The 27,073-nt window shown below is 42.4% G+C and overlaps 1 protein-coding gene across 7 annotated transcripts in view; it reads right to left on the minus strand.

Annotated features, from left to right (window-relative positions):
- Positions 1 to 2,615: 2,615 nt before the first annotated feature.
- Positions 2,616 to 27,073, minus strand: part of ADAMTS2 (ADAM metallopeptidase with thrombospondin type 1 motif 2) — a 179,939-nt gene continuing 155,481 nt past the window's right edge. For all 7 annotated transcript variants that reach the window (XM_080555685.1, XM_080555690.1, XM_080555686.1 and 4 more), the window contains 11 exons: positions 26,477 to 26,652; positions 22,289 to 22,422; positions 21,342 to 21,465; positions 20,616 to 20,696; positions 19,029 to 19,192; positions 17,696 to 17,855; positions 16,878 to 17,010; positions 13,838 to 14,045; positions 12,394 to 12,523; positions 12,173 to 12,262; positions 2,616 to 7,916 (listed from right to left, as the gene is read on the minus strand). In XM_080555685.1, coding sequence (XP_080411811.1) covers positions 7,453 to 7,916; positions 12,173 to 12,262; positions 12,394 to 12,523; positions 13,838 to 14,045; positions 16,878 to 17,010; positions 17,696 to 17,855; positions 19,029 to 19,192; positions 20,616 to 20,696; positions 21,342 to 21,465; positions 22,289 to 22,422; positions 26,477 to 26,652 — 1,864 coding nt within the window. In that variant the 3' untranslated portion in view covers positions 2,616 to 7,452. The remainder of the gene's footprint in view (positions 7,917 to 12,172; positions 12,263 to 12,393; positions 12,524 to 13,837; positions 14,046 to 16,877; positions 17,011 to 17,695; positions 17,856 to 19,028; positions 19,193 to 20,615; positions 20,697 to 21,341; positions 21,466 to 22,288; positions 22,423 to 26,476; positions 26,653 to 27,073) is intronic.

Raw genomic sequence — 27,073 nt, forward strand, 5'->3', positions numbered from 1 at the left:
CTCTTGCAGCAAACGAGTTGGTTCTTGCCGGCCAGGCTTTTAAAGAATTGAACTTTACTTGCCTAGCTCCTTTCTAAACTCCATATGGCATTGCTGGTGGAGGAAAAGGGTCTGAACTTGCCAAGCTACTGACCCACCTCTCCTCTTTCTGAAAAAGAACCCAAATGAACGAAGGTCAGCGTACGTATGTGCTGTGCAAGAGGGGGTGAGCCCTCAGCTCCAAGCAAGCAGGGTTTGGTTCCCTCTGCTCTGAAGACCCCACTGGTTTCCTGCTCGCTGAAATGAGTTTTTAAGAATGTGTGTGCACTGATGTGGTTCAGTGCCTCTGTCACTTCGGTCCCCTGCTCGGTTTGAAAAGCTGCTCATGAAGAGAGATTGTGGCAGGGTGGTGGTGGGGAGCGAGGACATTCAGCCCCCAGAAGGGCTCTGCGCCGTTCTTTGACCCCTAAGAGCAGAGCAAAGCCTGAGCTGACCCTGGGCACTGTGTGACAGCAGTCAGAGTGCCACAGCACTTTGAAGGAGCTCTCTTCTACCTGGTGTAATTGAGAACAACCTGAGTATCTACTTTCCTGCTTTTTTTTTTGCCATTTTTTTTTTGGTCCCCCTGAGAGCTCTCAGTGGAGCCAGCTGTGGGATTCCCCAAGTCCCTGCTCACTTCTGCACCACCAAGTGGCGCGTCCTTCCAAGACACAAATATTTACTCAGGCAGGCTCTGGTTTATCGTCACGGACTCCTTGCTCTGCCCACAGCCTGGTGTTAGTGGGTCTGCAAGCAGATTTGGGGGTTCTCTGCTGGGCAACTCCATCCCTAGCCCACCCCTCCTGTCTTTGCTCCCCCCGCTGCCCTCCAGGCAGCCCTGCAGCATCTCTGCCTGCTGGGCACGAGCCAGCGAGCCCCTTGCATGTGAGGAAGACGGGCGTATGCACACACCATAAAGCAATTTATCACACGTGGTGGGTTTGCTTTTGTGTGGATTTGTGGAGCCAGACATGGCTTTGTGTTCAGGAACAAGCAACGCACCAGCATTTGGTATTTGTGCATGCTGTGAGAGCAGGATTCTGTACGGACATTGCCTGTGCAAACAAGACAGAGAATTTTCCCCTCAGCATCTCTCTTTTAGGGTAATGTTTCTTCTCCTTCCACTGCCAGCGAGCTTTCTGCTTTAATGCACATCCTGCTCTGAGCTGGGTGACTAAATCCCAGCTCGTGATTTATTCGGTGCTGTTTAACCCGTTGTGCTTCTGAATTCCTTGCAGTGCTAGACTTTGTTATCTGTGATAAGACCAGAACTGGCCTACTCCATTTTAGGGACATGAGCATAATGCCTTCTCCTGAGCCAAACACTCCATTGCTGTTCCCTAAGCTGCTTCTGAAAACATTTTGATAGCCCAGGATTGGTTCGGGCCTAGAGGCCCCAGCTGGGCCCTGGGTACTGTGCCTGGCTGCAGCAGCAAATGTGACAGAAAGGGGAGCAAAGGAAAACAATGCTGCAAGATAAGGAGGCCTTTGGCATCGCCCCCATGCCCCTGGGCTGGAGAAAGGGGGTCAGAGCAGCCCCCAGGCTGCTGCTGGAAAATGCTGGTGGGTCCACGCCTGCGGAGCTGGCACAAAGGGGCTCAAATGTTAACGCAGGCCAGGACAGGAAGACCTGCCTTCCTGTAGCCTCCTTCTTCAGGCATTTCAGACACTAAGACTGGGGGAGGGAGGGGTGTTTGAAACCCACTGTGTGCTTTTTTTTGCCTGGGGTACAGATGTGAGGCAGTTTCTGGTACCAGAGCAGCCCCTCTCCTCCTCTGCCAGCCGGCTGCAGGCACGGCGAGCCCTGTTCCCTGCCCTCTGGGACCAGAGGCTGCTTTTCCTCTGGCCCTTGGGTTGGTGACTCAATAACCCCAGCTGCATAAAGACTTTGAGGGAAACCAAGAGCCAATTAAATACAGCCCTTGTCGCAGCTGTAAATTAGATACTATGCAAATTGTCACATGAAATGAAACCCGTGTTTTGTCTGGTCCGTTTTACCATGGCATTTCAATAGATTAATGCTTTTTTTTCTGAATTGAAAATGCTGAGGTGGCCTGTTACCTGATTAAAGAACATGTCGGACTTCAATGCACGGCATGGTGCTAACTGAATAATCAAGGCAAGCGGGGAACTTTCAAATCCTCAAGCAACAAAATTCAATTAGGTGGAAGAAATTCAATTATGCTTTAAAGGGAAGCTGGCTATGAGCTTGCAGAATATGGCATGAAAATGTATGCAAAAGAATTTCATGGAAAGGAGCAATTATTTTATCAATAGGACTTGCAAAGCAAAATTTGGTCATCAGTCCCCAATGGAAGCCCAAGTAGCTGAGCATTTAAGATGATACATGGACAGAATGGGTTTCAGCAGGATGTAAAACATGAGAGTCTCAAGCAGGCTTAGGTAAATTTGGTTTTGTAACAACGAAATAGAACTTTGGCAGGAAGTATATCCCACTCCCAATCCCAATCCCAATCCATTAAGATAAAGTTTTAAAAATTGAATTGGCTTTGAGTTTAAAGATGCCAGTTTCTCCTTCCCCAGCATCTTTGCACAGTGTTACTTCAGTGAAAAAAAAAGCACAGGGAAAAGTCAAACACTTTGCAAAAGGACACAGACATTCGAATTTAATAAATTATAAAATTAAAGATTCTAATTTGTATATACATTTTTAATATACAAGAAATGGCTATTTATTGCAATTTCTGTTAAGGCATATGTAAGTGAATGGAAGTTGCATATAGATATTCAGATGAACATAGCTAATACTGTGCATTGTAGGTGAGTAAATAAGACATTAAATACATTACGTACTAAAATAAAACATAAAACCCTTTGAGTACTGGTAAAGCACCATTTATAAAATTCTCAAAATATCTGAAAGCATTCTATGGAGATGTTGTGAGGTTCTAAATACTGAATGGATATATGAATATAAAAAGTGATGCATTCATAATAGATTACAGAAATTTTTAAAGGCATGTTGGTGGAAAAATGGCAGTCGATTGGAACCAAAGGAACATAAATTGGTTTGAGATCTTTTTTTTAAATCTTTTTTTTTTTTTTTTGGTGAGGGGCTGACACTTGTGTTTTAAGCTCAGACAAACAGAAAAAATAAGAGAGCTGTGTATTTGTATGGTTTGATGAACAGACATCACAAAACGCATTGCTTAATGGGAGTACATTTGTTTTAGCTCTCAGAGCTCTGAGACAGCCTCTGCAGGAACATAAACCAGCTTACTTCTAAATCTGCTCTCTTTAGTTTCTGGGGATTAAGTTAAATTAAATTACTATTCCGCGCATTATGTCTCAAAATGCAGTACTTGGGCAACAGCAAAATGGTTAAAGGAGACATACGCTGATGATGCTCTTGCCCAATTACAGCCCTGTAGAAAAAAGGATAGAGCTGTCAAAGTTCAACCAACCAATAAATGACCAAAATTTCCACCAGGTAACAAGGAACAAGCATCTGCTTACCCAACCTAGTGCCCTGTGCTGCTTTTTCTTTATGGACAGAGCTCTGCTCTCTGTTTTCCAGTACAGGTGTGGTGTATGTTCTTAGGAAACCACCATCAAAGGCACTTGCTGAAAAAACATCTTCTGAGATACGCACGTCAGCTTGAAAAGAAGGCACCTTTCCTGGTATGGAGACTTTTTTTCCTCATGCAGCTAGACTGTACAGAGAAGGCAGCTGGTGCCCCTGCTCCAGAAGGAGATGGGCCAGTCTGTGTCTGGGCAATCTAGACTGAAGCTGCTCCTTCAAATGTCATTTCAGTGTTCCCCAAACAGCAGCAAGAAAAACATTCAGTAGAAGTAAAAATAGCAAGAAATAAATCAAATTAAACCCCTAAAAAGGTGAGACTGAAAAAGGAGCAAGCCCTTCCTAAATGCAGATGTCACCAGGCATTGCATCAGGTCCCTAATGAGCACCAGATGTAGCGTAGCACCACACCAGATCCAGAACACAGCAGAAATTTCCACCTTATCTGGAAAAATGCTGTTGGTCTGTTTGATTGAGAACTGACTCACTCTGGAGAAAAAGCAAAGCGGTCAAGTTTCTGCACTTTGAACCAGCTTTGCAAGTCCAGCCAGGGTGTCTGCGCCGCGCGAGAGCGAACCCCTGAGCATCAGCCCTCGCGTGGTGGTGCTGACCTTGCCCAGCCCTGCTCACTGGGGGACACAGCTGGAAATGCTCAGCACAGAACCGCCGAATCCCCTTTGAAGATTTGGTCACTGCACCGGAACGGGCCTTTGCTTGTGCTGTGTGCAGAAAGGTCACTTGAAGCCACACCAAAAAAAAAATCCTGCCCCACTCGCTACTGGGATGCAACTTAAAAGCTCTGTGGAGAGAAGAGGCATTTGTGAGATGGCGTTTGAGCTGTGGGCACCTCCTCATGTGGCATTTCTTCACATTGCCTGGTTGTCTAAGCCTGTTCCTGATGCTAAGGAAGACCAGAAGCCATCAGATGTGTTACCTCAGGCTTCTGCAGGCCAGAGATATGGGTCTCCACGAAGTCCCAGAGAGTAAAACAGGTACCAACCAGGGAGCAAACTTCTACCTCACCACCTGTGTAACTCCAAGCCCCAGCCCCTCTCTGTCCTTGGGTTTGGCGGGGCTTTTTCCTAAGTTTCTCATATGCTTGGAAAATACTTCTAGGCTATGACAAAGCTTGGCTTTTTTTTTTTCCTTTTCTTTTTTTTTATTGTTCACAGATCTAAAAACAGGATAACAACTTGAAGGGGAAGAGATGAGTTCTACACTGACCACGTCTGTGTAAACGAAATATGAAAAGCAAGAAATACTCACTATGACTACAGGCTGTGAGCCCAACTACAGCTTGCTCCTCCGGTGGCACAGCTGCTGGAACAATGTTGTTTTAGACACGTCTTCCTTACTTATAAATAGCACGGTGGTTTTTTTTCCCCTTCAGTGCACATTATTACTACATTGCTGTTTTACACCGATGTGACCTGACCCTACACTGTTACAGAAACTTGCTCTCTCTGTCGGCAGCATCTTCCTGGGGGCCGCTGGAGCAGCTTGCTGCAGCACTGGCATGGAAACCAAGCCAGCTCGGAGAGGCCGGGGGCGGCTGCTCCCCCCTGCAGCTTGGCTGGCTGCTGCCGTCACAGCTGCAGCCACGTCTGCTTGGCCCAGGAGATGTTTGCTGGTGCTCTGGGCTTTTATCCGTCCTGTTGTACTTCCCGGCCTTCGCTCCCATCCCTACGCCATCTGAGCGGCTCCCACTCACTCACCCGAACGTACCACCACAGTCCAAGAAGGGACTCCTGATGCTGTCACGCCAGCTGAAAACCTTCCTTCTCTGCCTCGGCTACTACCTCCGTCAGGCCCTCTTCTTAAACCAGACTCTTGTCCTTCAAACGTTTCTGGTGACAGTTCAGGCCATTTCAGCGCTGCAAAGACTGATTTTCCTGCAAGCTCTTGGCCCTTTCCAGCAGGAGCAGCTGCACGGTTTGTTGTTTTGTCACATTTTGAAGAGGAAATTGGGCATCCTGCTCAGCCGTGGTGTGCAGGGCAGGAGGGCCGCCCCGGTGGGGTCGCAGGAAGCCATTTGTGGTTTTCACTTTACAGTATTTTTGAAGCTTTTTTGACAGCAGCCAGGCCACGGGAGAGCTTACCCGTCGCTGGAAATTTGGCACATGCCCAGTGTCCCTGTGACTATGTACAGGCTTCTAGTTGGCTCTGCTTCAAACTCCAAACAGCTCCAGCTAATGTGATAGCCGGAGGATGAGATCTTCCTCTCGGACTGGAAAATCTGAAGCAGACCTCCCGAGTGGCAAGAGGAGGATTTCAGGGAAGTCCTGGGCTCTGCAGAAAGTTGACCAGCAAAGAGGAAAGAAATGAAAGAGTCCAAGCCAGAAGACAGGAGAAAAACAGCTCAGATGCCGCCTGCAGAAGGAAGGCCACAGAGCACGCTGCGCCACGCTCCTGGGAGAATTTCCAGGGCTGGGGGGAGAAAGGACAATTTCCTCACCTACGTCCACAGTCCCTGTACAAGCACAGCCCTGCTAAACCCATACCTCAGCCAGCAGCAGCTTTTCTACTGCTCTCCACAGGCTCTGGATAAAGCCTTTAGTGCCTGATTTACTCACCTGCCATTCTGTTGGGATGGCAGAGATAATTCTGACATTGGATGCTGACGGCTGTATCTTACTGACCTCCCCATTGCCTGAGACCTCAAGGACAGAACAATCCCCAAATTAAACAGCTGATTTGAATTTGTCTTCTGATCTCCAACCAGGAATTTGAAATGACCGATGAAAACCATGATGACCCTGAGGGGAAAGGAAGTACTCAAAGGGTTGTCAGGTTACACATTTCTAGCAGACCTGGTACTGTGTGTGTGGAGGGGTGTACCTGTAGGTGTAGGGGCACAGGGAACAGTTGTTCACGTCTGTGCCAATAAAGCTGTCCTATGGAAAGGAAGAAAAATATGATTTCCTCCAAAATAACCTTGTCCTATGGGAGAAAAAAAAAAGTTTTCCTAACAAAGCACCAAAGAAAAGGCAACAAGAATCCAGTCATCTTTAACTTAAACAGCATGTGGGTAGAAATAAAAATCAGACCACAAAAAAAGCACCAACCAACGAAGATCACTGAGGCTGTTGCGTTATATGAATGGATACTTGTAAACAGAAAGACTAGGCTGTCGTCAGTCCAAGTTGGCCGGACCTACCCTAATCCTAAATGTCTTGCACGTATTCGAACATTTGGGAGAATCCTTTAAAACTGTTTATGGAAATATGTAAACTACTGCTTGTCAGTTTTTAATTTACACATAAATATACGGCTACAGAATTTTCTATATATTTTCTTACGCAGTCCCGGTTAAGAAAGCTACATGAGCACATGCCTGGCTGTAGCCACGAGAGCAGCTCGCCTGAAGCCGGCTAACCTGGGGCTGCCACGTCCTCAGGTACCTTCCTGAACCGGGGGCTGAGTTAGTGCCTGGCTTTACGCAATGCACAGAAGCATCACAGGATTGCTGACCACCTGCTTGTCAGTATTAAAGGGATCTTTAATGTCTTGGGACCATTTTCCTCCATCATGTGTTAACTCCCATTACTATTCCCAAGCAGTATTACATGGGTTTAGTAGACTTAAACGAGCCCATAAACAAAAAAACCTGCTAACCTGGCTTACGTATTAAGGTTTGTTTGGATTCAGTGAAATGCTGTAATGATATTGCACTAATACTCTACTGTACCCTGAAAAACCTAGCTGTCAAAGTGTTCAGATTAGCACTTACAAAACAATCTGTCGTTTCCATTTATAGTAGGCTTTAGAATTTGGCATCTCTGCCATAGCACCACTTTGATTTTTCCCCATTTTTAGTCTCTACGACATGGGCAATCCTATGATGTTGGTAACATCTCTATAAGAGAAAAATGTTTTTGTGCCATATTTCCATTTTAGTTTGTTTTTCTAAGAGTCTCTTTTTTCCTTTTCTCAGCAATCAGCTCCTGGATTCTTTGATTCCTTGTCCTTTCATAAGGTATCCTCCTCCGTGTAATGATGTTGTGCTGTGACACTTCGTTATCCAGCCCATCGATTTTATAGGGAACGTCCACCGCATTAATTTCTGGGTGCTCTTCGGTTGCATTGGAAGGAGGCACGTGTGGTTTGGAAACACGAGGAGGGCTGGTGGCAGGCTGTGTGGTGGAAACTCCTGTGAGAGGGCTGAGGGTTGTCAGGAATTCCTCCTCAATGACATTATTCTTATTTATGTTAGATTTGGTCGCATTGCCTTCCTCGGTTACGTTGTTGTACATATTACAGGACTTGCAACAGAGCTTATTGTAACCGGGAATTGAACAGTACCGAGAGAGAACTTCCATGCGACAAAACATTGACTTGTCTCCTTGACAATGATCTTCTGAAAGAGAAAAAGGGAACAGATAAATAAAGAGCATCTTCACGTTAATCAGAAAAAGAAACACAGCTGAGGCTTTGGCAGTGGGCTGAGGATTTGGTATTTTAACGTGGGATGGGAAACTGGCAACTGAGCCTTCTATCAGCAGAAGCAGACTTAATGCTAAACTTAAAGCTTGACTCGCTTGAAGGAAAGCAAAACCTGATCTAAACTCCGTGTACTGGTGCCGTCCACGCTGATGGACCTGAACACTAATTTTTGGCTTTGCATTCTGCAAGTGCTACCCTGAAGACTGTCACCAAGGTTCATATTAAGAAACCCTTTTTTTTTTTTCCCTTTGCACCTTTTAATGTTTTTATGCAATCTAGCAGTGACTAACCAAAGTCAGGGGGAATTTATGTCTATCTTCACTGCTTTGAGAAAGTCAAGTCCTATTTCTGTGTGAACCATGTAACTCTCAGAATTAATCCATTTCCCACTGGAGTGATTTTTCTTCCAGGTACCCCGGTTCTGAAAATGGCAGCATTGCCCGAGCATGTCCCTTGCTTGAAAAAGAAGTGGTGCATTTAGCATAAGGCTTTTCTCCTCCTCCTCGAACAGAGCTGGTATTTTTAGGCCAACAAACTCCAGTGAGATGGAGCCAAGCCAGTCCATTAATGACTGGGAGACTCATAATAAAAAAGTCATTTTTTGTTTCCCTGAGTAAAAAAATAAAAATAAAAATAAAAATAAAAAATAAATGTAATGAAAGGGAAAGAATGATAATGTATGGGTTCTAAGCTGCCAACACCTGCTATGACATCGTGCGTTACAGTACAGGTATCATGCCAGATCCTGATCTTTCTGAACCGTAGGTGGCATGATGTAGGCTAGGGTGTTAAAGTGGAACAGATCATACTATTTGATTGCCTAAAGAGGCACTGACTGAAGTCTACTCAGAGATGACTCAAGCCCATGTGATTTCTGCTCAGAGGATGTGAAGACACTATGAACTGGTGGTGGATGGATGGCGAAGGCTTAGCAGGCTCCTTTGAGAGAAGCTCCTGTCCTCTGTCCCACAGACAAGCCCCAGGCCTCCTGTGTCTCAAGGGTGAAGTGATGGAGCCGGGAAGTACCGGGAGCTGCAGGGAAGTGAAGTTCCCAACACGCAGCCCAGGCTGGAAGCAAGAGGAATCAGAGGGCTTGCAGGAGAGGAGAGTGCCAAGGAGAAAGGCAGACGGACCAACACTTGGCAAAATCAGTAACAAAATATTTTCTCTGTGACCACAGTGCTGAGGCAGATGAAATCACTTCTGCCTCTCTCCTTACTCTTCCTACATCTCCACCTACTCTTACAGTAAAAGATGAGTAACTCCAATTACCCGCCTTTACTCAGAGCACATGTGATCACACAGCGCGTTCCTGGAGCTCGCATTTACCATCCTGCTAGGAATACTGACTTACCCTGTCAGCAACCTTACAGCAAAGTAGAAAACCAAAGCAGATTCAGAGATACTAAGTGAACTCAGAAAGTGTAGGTGTTGCCTCTTCACTCATCCTCAGTTAACAAAATAGGGCGCTACAGGTGTTTAATTGGCAAACATATCAGTCTAAAATAAACTAAGAATTATTGCTGCTGCTTTCAAATTCTACCAATGACTGACAAAGGTGAAACACCTTTCTTGCACTGTATTTATGCCCTAATCATTGCATTTGCTGCAGAAAAACAATCCTTATTCTTGTTTTCAAATGCATCAGTTCATTTTCATAGTTTGCAAATGCTAAACTGTGAGGCTGCTGGAAAAGGAAAACAATTCCTTCCTTAGGAACCTAAGAATAGTATTTTGGTTTTGGACAGGTTTTCAGACCAGCCTTTAAAAACTGGAACTGTTAGTATCTGCAGACGTAACGCTATACAAAGGACTGCATGTGCCTATACAGCTTTACATATTTTTTACATACCACGTAGAATCCCCTTTGAACATTCTGCCTTGTGTTGCATCACTTTAATGCAAGCTTCTCTAAATGGCTTGCAAAATAGAAGTCAACAAGCGTAACTTAAATGCAGTTTCAACAAGGCAGATCTGTTCTTGGCTTTGTTAGAATCACTAAAAACACCTTTAGAAAAATGCCTTTTTTCTGTCAAAGTCTGTAATGTCAGCTTAAAAATGCATGAAAATAAAACTGCATTAAGTAATATGCTTAATGACATCTGATAAGTTATGTAAATAAACTTTGTATCTTATGAATGTCAGAATGAAAATTTAATCTTCTATCCAAACCAAAATATCCAGATTTGCTGAACTTTTATTTATTTTTACTTGCAGTATGCATGACAGACTGGAAGTATATCTTCAAAACATCAGTAAGAAAAAAATAAATCAGTTTCACAGTCACTTTGGTACACATTAGTCTCATAAAAAATATTGAAAAGCAAACTGAATTGGCACATCTTTAATATTATGTTAAATACATACAAAACACTAATAAAATATCCCTGATAAACCAAAGTGCATATAGACATAGTGCACAATGCCCAGATACCTTATTGCACCATTCTCTATAGCCACCCATCTCTTGAAACATCACTAAACATTGTCTATTTAAAGGTAACAGTCATGAATATATTTATACAGTTAAACATCAATTATTTTACATAACAGTATTCAGTGCCAGATACGTGTCTTTGCTTTTTCACCTTGTCATGTAAATTGTTAACATGTTTCAAGAAATTATCATATTAACAGCAAAATTTAAATATGTGATCACATGATAATGACAAGTTTGAAGTGCTACACTGTTGAAGATCCAAAGATTCAAAAATGCCACTTTTGTAAAGAACATGATCAATGCAATAAGGTAGTAATTTGCTCCAAGACTGCAGGTTTAAAACTGATACGTTTCTACTATTGTTACTGACTGTCACAAACAGTTTTATGAGTTGTGAATTCCAAATCCTCAACACAAACACGTACGGTGAAGCAACAATGCCAGTTAGATTTCAGTAAGTCAGGTAACAACCCTGTCTTTATGAAGGTATGGATATGCACTGTGCAAATTAACCTCGGATTAAATTTACTGCCTTGTAATAGTTATCGTTCAAGTAAAAACACTCCATATGAAGATTAACTCAAGGTACCAGTGTACTGTTTATATTTAAAGCTGGATCTGGTAAATTAATGCCATTTACATTTCAACATTAAGGCATTTTTCTAAAATTCTTCTTCTAAGCAAAAAAAAGCAATAAAAATTGAGGTAATTCTGTAGTAGTTCACACTGTTATGTTTGCCAGTTGACACTTCTATAGAGCACACACACACACACGCACGCACAAACCGTACCAGTCAAGTCAGACATGCACATGGTGAAAAAAGACCAAAGATGTAATGAGTATAAATAGCTCCTCGCCGAGCAGCTGGAGACATCGTAGTCAATGAAATGTCATATTGCCTCAACCGAGTAAACAGAACCACCACACAACCTCCAACATGGACCATGCCCGTTTTGCCTTTGTCTTTGTTTCTAAAGCGAAAGTAAACAAAACTGGCAAAAATTGTGCGATGGGAAAATGGATGCAGCTTTTCACAAAGGAAAAATATTTCAAACCACCAACAGGAGTTTGGCGAGAGCAGACAGCGTCATAGCAGCACTTCAAGTACCGACAGAAACTGAGCGTCTGGTGTCAGTGAGCCCTCCCACAGGTCACAAACACAAATGTTAGGGTCAGGAATAAAAAATGAGCAGCAAGGGTGAGTAAAGCAACAGCACCACAAAGGAAAATGGAATGAATAAGTTCTGTCATTCAACAGCCTACCCTGTCAGAAAACTGAAACTAGAGTTATGAGATTTAGGGTCTTCAGATAAAGGAGAACTTTAGCACTACAAGGTGTCATTATTGTGATGTGATCACATTCACAATAAGTTCTCAGTTTTGCTATCAAACTGAACATCATGAACCAGTAAGAGCCTTTTTTCACCATCACCAAGCAACAAGCAAACTGATCCCAGCTTCCCTTCAGAGGACTGCAACATACTGTGGAGATCCAACTTCACACATCCAACACTTCAAGACCTCCACCACCAGTGCTACACAAGCTCCAGAGAAGAAAGACACCGAGCACCGAGTGCCTGGTGTGAAAAAAAGATTCAGCCCAAGATTTAAACTTGGCAAAGTCAAGGGAATTTTCCGCATAGAGAGAAGAAGAGAGCAAAAGGCAAAGTCCACATTCGATGTGGCATGCATTTAAGGGCAAAGGCAGAGTTATAAATGGGTCTTTTACTTGAAGATATTTTCTGGATGGGATAGTCTGGATCAGGTCTCGACAGCCATTGTATCATGTAGGTTTTCTTGGAAGGATCGGAAACATTTCCTTGAATAGAGGAAAAGGAAAGATAAATATTAGCATTAAGTAGTTTACCTGTCAGAAGTGCATCCAAATAAATGCAATCAACTTTATTTATTTTCAGTGAGTAATATATGTTAGAAAAGTCAAACGCTTACTTGGACATGGAGGTAGTCTGCAAATCCTTACGGTCTCTGGTTTAGCTTCTTTGCAAAGGCCGATAACATTGTCCCTGGTCCGGCACAGGACTGGGCGATCCTGTGTGCCATTTCCACAGCTGACGGAGCACTGAAAGAATATGCACCAGTTAGACTCTGAGTCACCCTTTGAAAACAATAGGTTAGAAATTATTTTTTAAATTTTAAACCACTGCACTTGATTTGAGCTGACATGGTACAGTATTTGAACCAGAGCAGTACCTTCAGTAACTAAACAAGAGGAGGTGTTACTGCTTTTTGTGGCATACAAGTATTTATGAAACACACTGAGAAAGAGCTAATGGTCTAAGCAGTATAGAAACAACTGCAAACGTGAGGCACCTATTCATAGTGTGCACCAGGGATAGCATTCCTTGTGACACCTATTAAATCTAGGGAGGACAAAAATGGCTTGTGTATATTTACATGGCATGGTTCCAAAATGAAATGTTGTATCTACATATACAGCCATATTTTTAGAACAATTTAATGGGGAAATACTGAGATGAAATGCAAAGATCCTGTATATCATAATTATAAGAATAATTTAATGTTACAATATTGTATTCACATTTCCTGCCATTAGATAACTGCAAAGGTTTGTAGATGAAGCTTCTTATTACTCTACTAAACGCTGCAGCAAGAAAGAGTCTGTGCACAGTGGTATTACTTTCCTTGCTCACACGAGGAGTGTGCCGAAGAGCCAGCAATGAAAAGCACAAAATGCTCAGCTCCTGACACTTGTTATAAGAATGACTGAATCCTGTTTTGCCCATAGCAGTGGTAAACAAAAAAAGGGTAGAAGAGAAGTTGCTCTGTGAATAGTTGTCCTGTGTTTCCTTAGGAAACTAGGTAAAAAAAACTCTGTCCTTTGGCTTATGGAAAGAACCTTATGAGACTGAGCTGTTAATCTTCTGAAGGCCTTTACATCAAAGACGCTTGCACCTTTTGATCTCCATGAGCTTGGTGCCTAACTTTCTTAGCTGCCCTTAACCACAGTAACTGAAAACTTCGATGTCTTCTTTACTTGAAAGACAATAAAACAATGACAAAAGAATTAATTGCCCTTCTCTCAGCGTAAGTCAACAGGTAAACAATTGTGAGCAGAATAAAGAGCAGGCAGAAGTCAGCTTTCCTGACCCTGACATCATATATGGAGAGAGGTGGCTTCACAGGGTCTGAATCATCCATCGTCACTGCAGGATGGCTTCACTGGGCAGTTCACTGCCACCATCTCTCCACCCAACTCACCTTCCATCACATTAGTAACAGCGTAAGACAGAGACCCTCTGTGCAGGTGTTAATTTATCACCTTAAATAGCACTGGAATAGAAAGCACAGAACGAACTCTCCATGATTTTCTCATAAGAAATTAGTTGCTTGAGGCCCCCAGAAAGAAACTGACCTGTGACCAGGATCCTATTCTCCACTGTGCTGGACAAAGCTCCCGGTTGCAAGGCCTCCTGCCTTCTGGACGATCATTGTTGCAGTACTTGGTATGAACAGACCGATTTGTGTTGTCGTGCAGGGGCTGGATGCATCGGACAGATCGCACTTGGTATCCTGTTTTCCCACAACTTTTGCTGCAAGGCTCCCATTCTCCTGTAACCCATCTGCGTCAGTAAAGAGAAAGCAAGTTAAATAAAATGCTCTGCCTCCTAAACTGGATGTATTTAAACTGTCTGTTGAAGTGTAACTCTTTATCAGGGCGTTAACGGGATGTTAGTACTGGTTCTGATATGGAAAAGGAAGATGATAAGCAAACCAGTAAAGAGTTCTGGGAGGTGTTATTTGATCACGTCCCTGAAAAATCACTAATAAGACCTAGATCTTCAAACTCATGTCTTTCAATTAGTATCTCTGATTTTTTTTTCTCCTAAGTTGGTACACACATGCATCCAAAGGTTACTTTCCATACTGGTAGGACAATGCCATGTGGTTCTGAGCTGTCCTGTTAGCAGATCTGACCACTATAATTAGAATTGATTTACAATTTTTTTATACTGCAGTCAAAGCTGTTTACCAGAAAACTGTATTAGATCCATTTACTAATTGAAATCCATCACCTTTATTGAATGTTAAAGCAGATTTAGCCATTAATAACCTCGAAAAAAACTCGTATAAAATGAAATTTGCCTTTTTTTAATGTGAAGGAAGCCTAAATGATCTCAGACTGAATATAAATGGCCTCCCTTACTAAGCTTGAAAATACACTAATTCCATTGGTTTGAACTAAGAGGAATGTGTGTTGCTGAACACTTACATAACCTTTAACTTCCCATTATTCTTGCCTTTCTTTCAGTCATTCAAAATGCATTTTCCCAAACACAAATTTAATCATGTTTAATTCATAACAGAGAATGGAATTGCATATTTTTGGAAAGGAAAAGTAAGGAAGCATTAAAAACAACCCAAGGAGCCAGTGCTTTGAATAGCCGCAATATGAAATTTCAGCTTTGAAGGACTACCATTTTGGTCCAGGGATTGAGTCACCATTTTAAAATATGATACTAATGCCGACACTAGATCCAACTTTTTCTTGCATACAGGTTTATTTATTACTGTGAGGTGCTTTCCAGCTGTGACAGTATGACATTGCCACTAGTATAATTATGTCAGATGGTCCCTGTGAGTACTTGTACAATCAAAGCTCTGCTGAAGTACCACAGTGCAGACAAAGCCTCTGCTCATTTATCTCTCAGATAAGCATTACTCTTGCTTTGCTTCATTTGTTTTGATTTTAAGCTGGCTCCTCCAAGACTGCATAGAAGTTATGGTCTGTAATTTTTAAAGTCAAAAGCAGCCAACCCCAGGGTGCTGCTGAGCTTCCAGGTCCTGGTGCATGCATGAGCTGGGCACCTGCCGTCCCCACAGCTGGGTTCCCACAGGAGTGAATCCCAACATCATAAATGTTTGGTTTTGGGGGAAGGCAAAACTTCATCAAAAATCAGAAGGTCTGAGTTTAAAACGTGTAAATCAGTTTGGACACTGGAAAATATCACGTGTTTTTTAAGGCGGCATAGATGAACACTTCACTGAAGAAATATCCAGAGTATTAAGTGATTTTCCTAAAGTATTCATAAAATCCTGTTTTTAGAAATAGTTAAGAAATATCATAAGCACAAAGAAATGCATCAAGCTCCCAAGTTAAGCAAAAAGTAAAGTGGCAATCATCCCACTTTCTCTTTGTAACCTATTGAAATTACACAAGCTGTGGAACTCACAGCCATGAGTTCTAAGGTGATTTCTGAGTCAAAGTTGATTTTTTTCCCATTAACCATGAAGCAGCAGCATATCAGTGTGGTTCTGGGTGTTGCAGAGCTTCATAAAATCTCTTAAATAATTGCCTCTCCTATGTGTAAGTGCGAAATGCTCCGATGCTATTCTGTAGAAACAGAGGCAAGAGAAACATTCAGGAATCCAAGTTCAATTTAGGATCCTATTGAGACTTTGTGGTACCTCGGTCCAATTATATTTGTGGCTGAAAGAAGAATAAAGTCCTTTCCAGAGAGTCTGAGATATGATCATTAGGTCATTACTTCAGTTCCAATAAATAAATGTTAAATCCTGACCCATGCTGAGTTTATGGGGCATCGTTTCTTGATTTTTCTTTTTCAAATCTCTTTTGAAAAGAAGTTAGGAAATATTGTGTGATATGTTCTACTTATTTGCTGTGCTCCCTGGAATCCAGACTGAGTCTCCAGAGGTAAAATCTGAAATCAACATACTCCTTCCTTGTTGCAGTAGCAATATAAGGAATAAAAAATAAAGAATAAGTAATATAAGAGCCCTACGTGTGGCAGGGTAACCTGCTGCCAGTCAAAAAAGCACCTGAAAAATGTAAATAAAAATATTCATAACAACTGACTATCTACAGCAAAGATGAATGTACACCAGGTGGACCATGCCACATGAGGACAGCCAGAGAAACCAAGCAGGCCAAATATTTTTCCCTGTATTTACATGTCCAAAAATATGCTGTGAACTCCACGAAGATTTGGGTTTGAGAGCATGCATGACATTGATTTTCTTATGTAGCACTCAGTAAATTTGTTCTTATGTGATTAATTCACACTGTGTAAAATCAACTGGTATAAACTGAATTTATGTCTATTTTTTATTTCCTCAAGATGGCCCAAACACAAATGTTTGGATCAAGATAGCACGTCTTTTCTAATCCAACTTATTTTAGAAGTCATAGGAGCCAGCAGTCCCAGGAATGGTATTTCTACAAGCGGAATACAGCATCACACCCTCACAGCCCTGGGTCTCCGTAATGATGTACAGATGTCCTTAAGAGCTCTTAAGTTGAAGACATACATCAAGTTGGAAAAACAGAGATCAAGCTTAAACTACCTTCTTTCAGCTGATAATAGCTAGTTGGGTGTGTGATGCTTATCACAGGCGCCACTGACCAGTGCTGGTGGGCTCCAAGAAATACGTACATGGGCTGGGAGCACTCCTGCAGATTGCACACCCTGCGAATGGGTTTTGGCTTCTGGATCAACTCGCAGTAACTCCGATGAACCATCTTGTGGTCTGTCTTCCTCCGGCAGCCATATTTTGTGAACTGGTAGCCTGAAGAAAGACACTCCTCTTAATTTCAGGACTAGCAGTTCTTACACGGGACTCAGGTTTCAAACAAAACTGCACACACACTGTCAGAGGCTGCAGTTTGAGCTACAGGTGAACATGCTACAAAAGAACCGTCAATTGCACTGAATAAACACTTGAATTCTTGTAGACCTAGCACCCAGACTTGTTCATCCCCTTTGCTGTTCACTACAGGCTATAATGCAAAAAACACCACCACCTAGTGTTTCAATCCTGCACAGCCACACTGAGCGGCTGAAACCTGCCGTCACTGGTGGACACCGATCAGGGCCTAGCTCTGACTCCCAAAGGAGGAATTGTCACATTGCAACGTCCACATCACAGAATGCAGATTTATTAAAGGCCTGTCCCCGCTGCACCACGATGTTTGGCACCCTCGTGTCTCAGAGACTCTCACCCAATCTTGCACACTTGTACAATTTTTCAGTTTAATAAACACAAGTCGGAAATGAGTCATCCCAGATCTGCCCCAAGAGCCATTTTACTCAGATTTTTAACACCATTTGTTATTTATTTATCTTTTTTTGTAACTTAAATGAATCCCTCCAATACTCCTGCTCTCACTAACATCTTGTAGCAATGAATTCCATACGTGGTGTTCCTTCTTTCAGTTTTCTGCTTTGTTGTTTGTTTTTTTTTTTGTTTTTACCTCCCCCACAAGGTCTTGAACATTGCGACCATTTCTTCAGAGCCCATTCATACGATACCGAATCCTCTTCCAAAACATTATTGTTATCTACATTCAAAGAATCTTCATGGATCATGTACTTGTAAGTCAGAGATATCTTGGCACTACCATGAGGAATCACCTAGTAAACAAAACAGATGTAGAGAAAAAAAGATTTAAAGACTGGTATCAGAAGCTATGCGAGATGACATGAAATAGCAATCATCACGGTTCAGATACAAAAACAACCCCAGAGGGATTTAAACCTTTTAGCTGCACTCAACACATTTTTTTTTCCTGATGAAAAAGTATCTCTCTCCTTGTGACACAGAGTTTCTAAACTGCGTATTAAAGACTGTTGTTGATTTAGACTGATGTTTCTTGCCAGCATTGGACTGACTTCACAATACTAAATTTTTTCCACATCCCATCATAAAGGAAGGAAATGTTCTACTAAAATGATAATGGATAGTTCCACTAAGAGAAAAGGCAAATTCAAATACACCAATAACTGAAAGAGGTGAAGAAAAATGCCTAGATTTCTGATAAAATGCAAATATTCCTATGATAATCTTGGGAATTCTGTGAGGCTTGTTACTTTATCCTGATAGAAGCATAAACTATTTAGAAAGAGTTTTTGCTATCACACTGCACCAAGACAAATGCAATAAAACATAACTCAATGTGAATAAAGTGTAAAATATTGGTCCTTTGAAAATAACATTTATTCTTCCTTTGATGTTCAGCTGGTGCAGACCAACACATTATAGCTGCTTTCAGAAGGATTCTGAATCAAACTACTCCTACTTATTGTAGTCTATCATTTGCTATTTTGCAATGAAAAAATAATATAGTTACAAGGGTTTCAAAGTACAGAACTGGTTATGCTCTAGCAAACAGCCTCGAAGCCCAAGAATCCTGCACTGGGCTTTGCATGATACATTTTCAAAACATGGACAGGAGGAGTCCTTAGATCTATCTGATACGAATCACTTTGATTTTTTTTTTAAACTAATGATCACATAACAGATATGGTAATTGGGCTGAAGAGTCTTTATTCAGTGACCATTTTCTTGGCTACTCACAGGAAATAATCAAGAGAAATGGTTGCTCAACACGTAATCCTGGGTTATAACAATTCGTGTACAGAGCAGTGAACTAGGAGAAAGGAATTGAAATACATCTTCTATTGTCTTACAATCGAAACAGATGTCTTCTTGTAAATCACAAGAGGAATCTAAAATATATTATAGCACATTATGACTCTGTAATCCTGACACTGTGTTCCATGGAAGATGGTTTTCATTTGACTTACCAGAATAACTATTCCATTACGCAGAGGCCCCATGGTCTGCACGGTTTCTCTATCATCGTCATTCCGATATTCCCACTCCACACCCATGTCAATAAATACTTTAGAGTCTGGCACGTAGTTGTCTTCACTTAGAATGAATCTTCCCGTTTCGCGAATTTTAATTGCTAGAAACAACATAAGAAACGTGAATAGTAAAGGTTCACTTCTCACCTCTGTTTTTGTGTGCTCATGTCCCAGTGGAAGAAGCAGAAAAGGCCAGGCACAGCAGTGTGCAATTTCCTTCTGTTCCCTCACAGGTTTGGAAAGACTTTTTCAGGTGTTTCACTGAACTGCCAACGCTTTCCTGCTCAGCTCCAGAAACATCAATCGCCCTTTTCTTTTTGGTTTTTCATAGCCTGCCTTGCCAGAGAAATGAGGCCAGCACAACCGCAGTGTGCGCGCCTGTCTCTGCCTGCTCCCAGCTAATGACTTCTCAACCCACTGGCCAAATCTGAGCTAATCTGACCACCACCTGGGGGTCCCGTGGCTCCTCAACTCTTTCACATCTTGTATTACTGCTCCATGAGAGAAAGGCTACTGGGCTAACCCACAGCAGTCCCTGCTACAAGGGAGAGGGAGGCTGGAAATTGTATTCCTTCTGCTCAGATACAGCCCTGATAACAATACAGCCCAGATGAAACTCCTGGTGCTCTGCAGGAACATGCTCTTCCACACAACACGTGACTCCTTGATCAACTGTAATGAGCGTCCCATCCTTCAACTGGAGAGACTTCGGCCACCTTTGTATTAGGACTCTTTGTTTTTTCCTGAGATGGAAAATTTGCTCTCCCCATTAGAAGCAGCAGGGACTGTTTGTTATTTACTGCCAAGCTTTAACTCTCTTCTCTCTCCAGCAGCTAACTGGGCTCCCCCCGCCTCAGCACTAGCCAGCTCTTTGTTCCCCCATGCACTGCTTGCCCCACACTGACAAAGAGCCTCGTCTGAACCTGAGTGATGGCTCCTGCTCCATGGGGCAGGATGGGAAGCATTTACTGGCAAGAAGTTTGACTGACTCATGATACAATTAGTAGGCCATTCACTGTGAATCTACTTCCAATTAATAACAGCCTAGTAGATACTGCTTCTCATCGATTACATGGCACTGCTAGGAGAGGATTTCAATTACTTCCTAAGCTGTGTGATTGATTGGGCTGCCTTGTGTCAATACTGCTAGCAATGGGGCAGAATCCGAAACGCAGGGAATGCACCCACTGCTCTTGGGATGAAGCTGGGAAATGACTGAGGAAGGGAAGCATGTTGTGAGAGACGTACATGAAGATAATGCACTGCAACCCATAAAGCAATTCAGCTCCTCTTCCAGCAGCTTTCACACATGCAGGGATGTTCTTGCTAGGACTCCAGAGAATACAGCACAGGGAAATCACATTGCCAAACAAGTTTCCTAATTTAACATACTTGAAGGAGGTATGTGATGTGGGAGGATAATGGGTAAATAAATGCATAAACACATTGTGAGGCTCCAGAGACAAAAATAAACAGCAGAAAAAACATTCTGACTGATTTTTTTCCTCCTTGTTACATACTTACCAAGATTATGACTAGTGGCGTCTGTTTCCTGTATAAGTAAATGTCTTGCACCAACAGGAATTTCAAACATCTTAATGTGACCTTTATTGCAATATTTAAAAAGATAGTAACTGGTTAGTATGCATCAAACAGGAAGAGCCTGTCTAAGGAATTTAAACAAACATTATTGTCTAATACCGGGGCATATTACAGAAGCTAAACCTAATCCAGCATCTTTCCCATCCCTATTTCTGTGCCAGGTGATGAAATATAACAGGGAAAAAGGGCTTTGGGTCAAAAGAAAAATGCCTTGTGTGTCATCAACAAACCAAATTTGCTTCAGAATAAAAAGTGCTTCAAGTGCCATACACATCCACAGAGAACATGGAAGCTTGTGTCTGACAGTGAGTGATGACAACATATTACTGCAGTACTGCGTGACTCAGACCGAGCAGCCGAGTGACATCAGCAGCACAAATCAATCCACAGCTCTTCAACAAGGAACACCGAAGCCCTCCTTCTCTATGCATGTGCAGGCCCTGATATCAGCAGACTTAAATGATCACTGGAAAAAAAGTCTCATTTTTTAATTCTAGGCATGTCTGAAAGTCCAGAGAGTTTACTGGAATTAGGGATGCTGTAAATTATTTGTGATTGCTCTGGTATTTTCCATGAGACTTTAAATACTAGAAGAGATCAAACAAAAATACCCCAAATTCCCTAAGACAAAACACTGAATGCGCTGACCTTGTTTCTTTGGTACTCTTGAAAATGTTCCTTTCACCACTTTGCAGTGGGAATTATCTCCTCCACAAACACCACACTTATCTTCCTGCTTCGTGGAACCTATGACCCTGTCACACCCAACTTTCTGTGCACAAAAGAGAAAATCAGTCATTTTTACTTATCCAAGTTTCAGTTCAAATGAGCCTTTACTTCAGATACCAAAAGCAAGACTTCTCCTTCAGCAAAGTACAAATTGTAGTATTTTCCTGGAAAATCAGCAACTAACTAGATTTTAACACTTGTACTTCCAGTTCCTATAATAACTGTCAATTAGGTGATGAGATTTTGCTAATATGCTTCAAAGTGGTCTTCATACCAAAGCAAAGCAGCACTGCTAAGGAAAAGCTCTCAAACCTCAGCTTATCTTAAAGCAGATGCTTAAATTCCAGGGGAATCAAAGCAACTGTGAGAACCTCCACCAGTGCTTTGCTGAGTCAGAGCCTCTAATTCTGTTGACAGATGACCTGCGTCAGATCCCAATTTAGAGGAACTGGTATTGATTTTTTTAAAATAGCTTGATCAAGTACAGAGAGAATGCACATCAGTCACATATTACCAGCGCTTTCCTTGAAAGCTGCTGCATGTTCATATTTCATTGTACATTCCACCCCCACTAAACCTTAGCAGGAAAAGCTTTCGTTGAAAGCTAATTGTAATAGTTCATCTTAAAATACCACATTAAATAGTACTTGTGTAGGTAGGCGCTGTTGGAATTGAGTCACATGCAGTGTGATGGTAACTGTGAATATCACACATAATATTGTGACAATAATTCTAATGAAATCTCCTTATTGCCCAAAGTGTTATTATACCTACTTAAATACTCATTCTCGGAGAGAAAACATTCAAGCTACCATTTAAATTGTTTTCACAATACTAAGCTCTGAAACAAGTAACCAAAAGCTCACCAAGCAGTCTCCCCTCACACAGATGCTGTAAGCATCTTTGTAGGAGCAGCGAGTCCCATCATGTACCATCCTCTTCATATACACGACATCGCCCGTTTCCTTTGATTCGCAGTACAGGTGGCACCTTTCCTTAGCTGGAAAACAGAATTGCAATGTTCAGCTACAACAGTTTATTTGCTGATTTTGTGAACACGACAGTGTTTTCATTACTCCCTCTTACTCCTTGCACACATCACAGAAAAACACAGTGCCCCATAAATCATCGATGCTTATCTCCTTTCGAAGGCTGTGTGCCCATTTGGAAACTGATGAGCCATAAAGCACCCAAGCGTCACTATTAGGAGACAGTCTTAGAAAATAACAGATCATTTACTTTCACTGGGGCCTCCATTTAATTCCACGCCAGATTATGCAATCTAGCAGAGGTTTTTACCTGTGAGAGATGCATGTTTCTGCATCAATTTCTCCTACAGCGCACCTAAATCTGAAAAAGCAAAAGCAGTTTTGCCATTAAAAGCCGTTGTTTGACGCTAAGTGAATATGGATTCCAAAATGTCTTCAGAGACAGCTGGGTCACACTAAATAAGAAGCCGATTCTCCTTCTTTGTTGAACTTGTATTTCTGATGGTTTAAATCATTACGCAAGATGAGATGTCAAAGAGATTTGGAATAACACAATTTTTAACCACTAATACACGCACAAGCCGCCAGACAAGTGTACCTCTTTCTCCTAAACCATTCCAAGGAACCAAGAACAACAAATAAATCTGAAATGACTAGTCAGTGGCTGAATAAAATTGTCTTCCATCAGTTTATTTCATTTTACCCATTTCACTTGCTTTCCCCAGCGCTATCATAGGATTCACTGTGCTTTTTTTGGCAGTGAAGAGTAGATGGCCCTCCTATTAGATGGAACAAATAAAGATTCGGCTGTTTTAACATGATCAGATCTTAGGACACTTTTCCCACCATTTAGAAGAATAATGAACCTTCAATTACAGTAGTTCAATTAACATAAATCTTCACAGGCCCTTTGCATTCTTCCCTTGTACAGTTTCATGGCCTCTGCCCTCTTTTAATAAAGTTCTTGTTATTGCTGCTGATGTCCTCATGGCCACTGGGTATTGGTACATCGGAGACCTTTGTTACTGCTCCTGAACAATGCAGATACATCTTGCAAAAAATGTAGTGTCTAGACTATTAAAACAGGTACTTTACTTTTCTTGTGCAGAATCTTAATGGAGGAGTATTAAGGTTAAGTTCACAATAATCACAGACCCATGGATCTGCATACAATAGGAACATTAAGCTGTGCACAAGACATAGATGTGCACACACACACACACACACCCCACATACCATACATTCACTGCATGCAAGGAAATGAAAACATCAGAAGGTATGACTGGGTGCCACTGGCCCTGTCCAATGGCTTTATTTTAGAAAGAACTTTCCCATTGCTCCCTAAGGATGGTAAATTTGCAACTGCAATGAAATGGGACCCTGGTAATTGCAGTGAATTGTTCTCTTTCTTTTCTCTTTCTATTCACTGGTGTCTGGCATAGTAGAGGTGCGGGAGCACAAAAGCGAGCGTCTGCCTGTCCATTGCTGTACCCCAGCTTGGTGGCTTTTCTCTGGGCACGGGATGAAATGTACCTCCCTGTCCCCATCACAGACATGCGTCAGAAGTGCCCAGCTGAGCTGCATGTCAAGTACATGGATTTATGTCACTTCAGAGTTGTGGCTGTGTTATCTGCACAAAGTATGTCACTGGTATGCCTTACCTTTACAAAAGGCAGTTTTAAATATATTAAAGTTCACGCATAAACCATCCTCTGGCCTTTCTTCACAAAAAGAAAAAAAGCTGTTCCCTTTAATAACGCCACAGAGGTAAATGGAATTCTCACAAAGGGGGGCTGCAATTTATATCACAGCTATGTGGAAAACCAGCAGTGGCCAGTGATCAATCCTCTGACATCACTGAGCTGGTTTCTGACCCAGAAGCCATTGAATTTAATAGAAGATGTCTGATTAGTTTCAGTGGTCTTTGCAGCAGACGGCTCCAAAGGCTAAGTAAAGGTCTAAGCAGAAGCAAAGGTCTCTGGGCCACAGCGTTCCTCCCCTCTCCCTGTGCCAGCAAAGCAATTTCATGAAACTGAGCCATGAGGCCGTATCTGAGCTCTGAAAATCCCAGATTGCACAAGATGGCATGAAAAGAATGAGGGAACCTTGAGAACTGTTTAGGAAAAAAAGCCAGACAAATTAACTACAAACAATTTGCTGTTAACTTCTGGCAGTGTCCTCTCTCTGGAATGCAAAAGGATTCACCCACGGTGACCCTTTCCCTGCCGGAGACCTGCTCCTGGCTGAGTACAGCCCGGGCACCCAGGTACCTGCCACCCGTCTCCTGCCATGCCAGGCCTGGCCTGGAAGACCTGTCGTTCACACAAAGTGACCAGGTTTAAAAACAGCGAGCAGCCCGGACTGCTTGTCAAACAAGTGGAGAATCATTGCCATCTGCCTTTTCGGTTTTTAAAAGTACGTTTTTCAACACAATACGGCAACAGCGTGGCAACAGTCTTCATGCCCCAAAACCAATTAGCTGCACTTCTGCTGTCAGGTACAGCAGAAAAGTTAACAGGAAAATTAACATTTTTGTTCTAGGAGGCGATCTCTGCCAAGATGCTGGAACACCAGAACGATCGTGCTGGTTCCCACCGAGCTCCCATCCAAACCAGTACCTGGCCTCCAACAGTACCCAACGGTGTTTGCAGGAAGATTTAAGACAAAACCAAAATTGATACTTTCCTTAGTGTATTCTCCAAGGTTGTTGTACACTGCAGCTCAGGGATTCCTAAGTCATGGCTGGATCTTGGTGTTTAATAGTTCTTGATGGATTAAAGACCTCTCAGAAATTTCCCTAAATCAGTTTTAAAACTCCTGGAATCTGCAACATCCCATGGCAATGAATTCCACTTTAATTATATGCTGTGTGGAAAAGTACTTCCTCTTATTTGTTTAAAACCTGCCACCTGATAATTTTATTTGATGTTCCCAGGCTTGTGTTATGAGAAACAGAGTGTAATTATTTTGTGTGCAGCTTCTTCAGGCCACTCACAATTCTGTAACTATATGTTCTTAATCTAAACCATCACTTTTTTTCAGGGTTAAAAGTCCTGGTTTATTTAAATTTTCCCTATTCAGAAGTTATAGCTTGTGCTTGCTTTGTTTGGGCCTCTTCTACTTCAACTGTTGTTTTTTTAGCAGTGGGCAGCAGTGAGACGGGGACAGCCTGAGCTACATCAGCGGAGTATTTAAAAGGCATGCACCACCAAGGAGTCATACGGAGGCAGATCAGTGCTCTCTACCCCTCTCTTAACAGTCACTGAGCACCGAGCTTAGGTTCTGCTAAAGCTACCCACAACCCCCAGACCTTTCTCTTCAGAGTCCAACTTGTGTATAAATCCATGCACATATACACACTCACCATTTTTCCTCCCCCAGTCTGCTGCTGGCATTTATCAATGCCACGCTTTATTTGCGACATTCAGTCACTTAGTATCGTAAGGTCCTTCCTCAGTTCTCACAGTGTGCCTCTGTATTTTTATTAGCCTGAATAATTTTGTACCCCTGGAAAATTTTGTCAACTCCCTGTTCACTTCCTTTCCCAGATGACTGCTGCTCATGCTCAGCAGCTCTCCTCCCAGTACAGGCCCTTGCGGGACACACACACCTCCAGGCACGGCTATTCCCTTTTATCTCAGGATAACTCAGTTTAAGAGCAGTTACTGGGGAACAGGGTCCAAGGCTTTTTGAAAAAAAGGGGAGGTTTAGATTGGATATTCAGAAGAATTTCTTCATGGAGAGGGTGGTCGAGCATTGAAATGGGCTGCCCAGGGAAGTGGTGGAGTCCTCATCCCTGGAAGTTATTTAAGAGAAGCCCAGATGTGGCACCAAAGATGTGGCACCATGTGACATGGTTTAGTGATGGGTCTTGGTAGGTCAAATTAATGTTTGGACTTGATGGTCTTGAAGGTCTTTTACAACCTAAATGATTCTATCACTCTATGAAACTTGGCTTTCCATGCCAATGGCAATGCCAATGCCAATGCCCCCATTAATACCCAGCTCCAGGCCTGGCACTGCCCTCACTGAGTCACATTTAAGACAAGAAGAGGGACTGCTCACCATCAACGTGTTCATAGGGGAGCCAGTGGTGCTTCATGTTCTGATACTCAAAGTAAGGATCCCACTGCCTGCACTGCTCCTCTCTGAAGTCTTCAAAGTCCTTAGGGCAATCCTGAGTGTTGCAGAGCTGGAACTCATAGCTTGGCCCCACGCACGTACGGCCTCCGTTGGCTGGACTGCAGAGGAAGGAAAGCAATGGTTAGTTTTGCCATTAATGCCTGAACGGAGCATCTATCAAATCCTCTGAGACACAATTTAATTCCTAGTCATGTCAACAAGAACTGACGAAGCCAGTGGTATATTTTGGGTACTTCCTTCCCCTATTTTTATCAGTACTTGATCTAGTTTAATGATTGCTCTGGTATTTGTTTCTGTTGAAACAGTCTGGGAGACCACTGGAAAGATTTCTCTCTGTATACATCATCACATCTGGGATAAAAGAAGCAATCATTTAAAAACCCGCTGTTGCTCTTTAGCTCTCACAGAGCAATTTCTACAAGTAGAGCCTCCAAGCACTTGAAATAAGCAAGAAAACCCATTTTTCTTGGTGTGGCCCAGGAAAGGAAAGCACAAGCAGCTGAAGCGACTCATTCCCAT

The sequence above is a fragment of the Anser brachyrhynchus genome, assembly GCF_964034855.1.
Source record: "Anser brachyrhynchus genome assembly, chromosome: 14".
Taxonomy (NCBI): Eukaryota; Metazoa; Chordata; class Aves; order Anseriformes; family Anatidae; genus Anser; species Anser brachyrhynchus.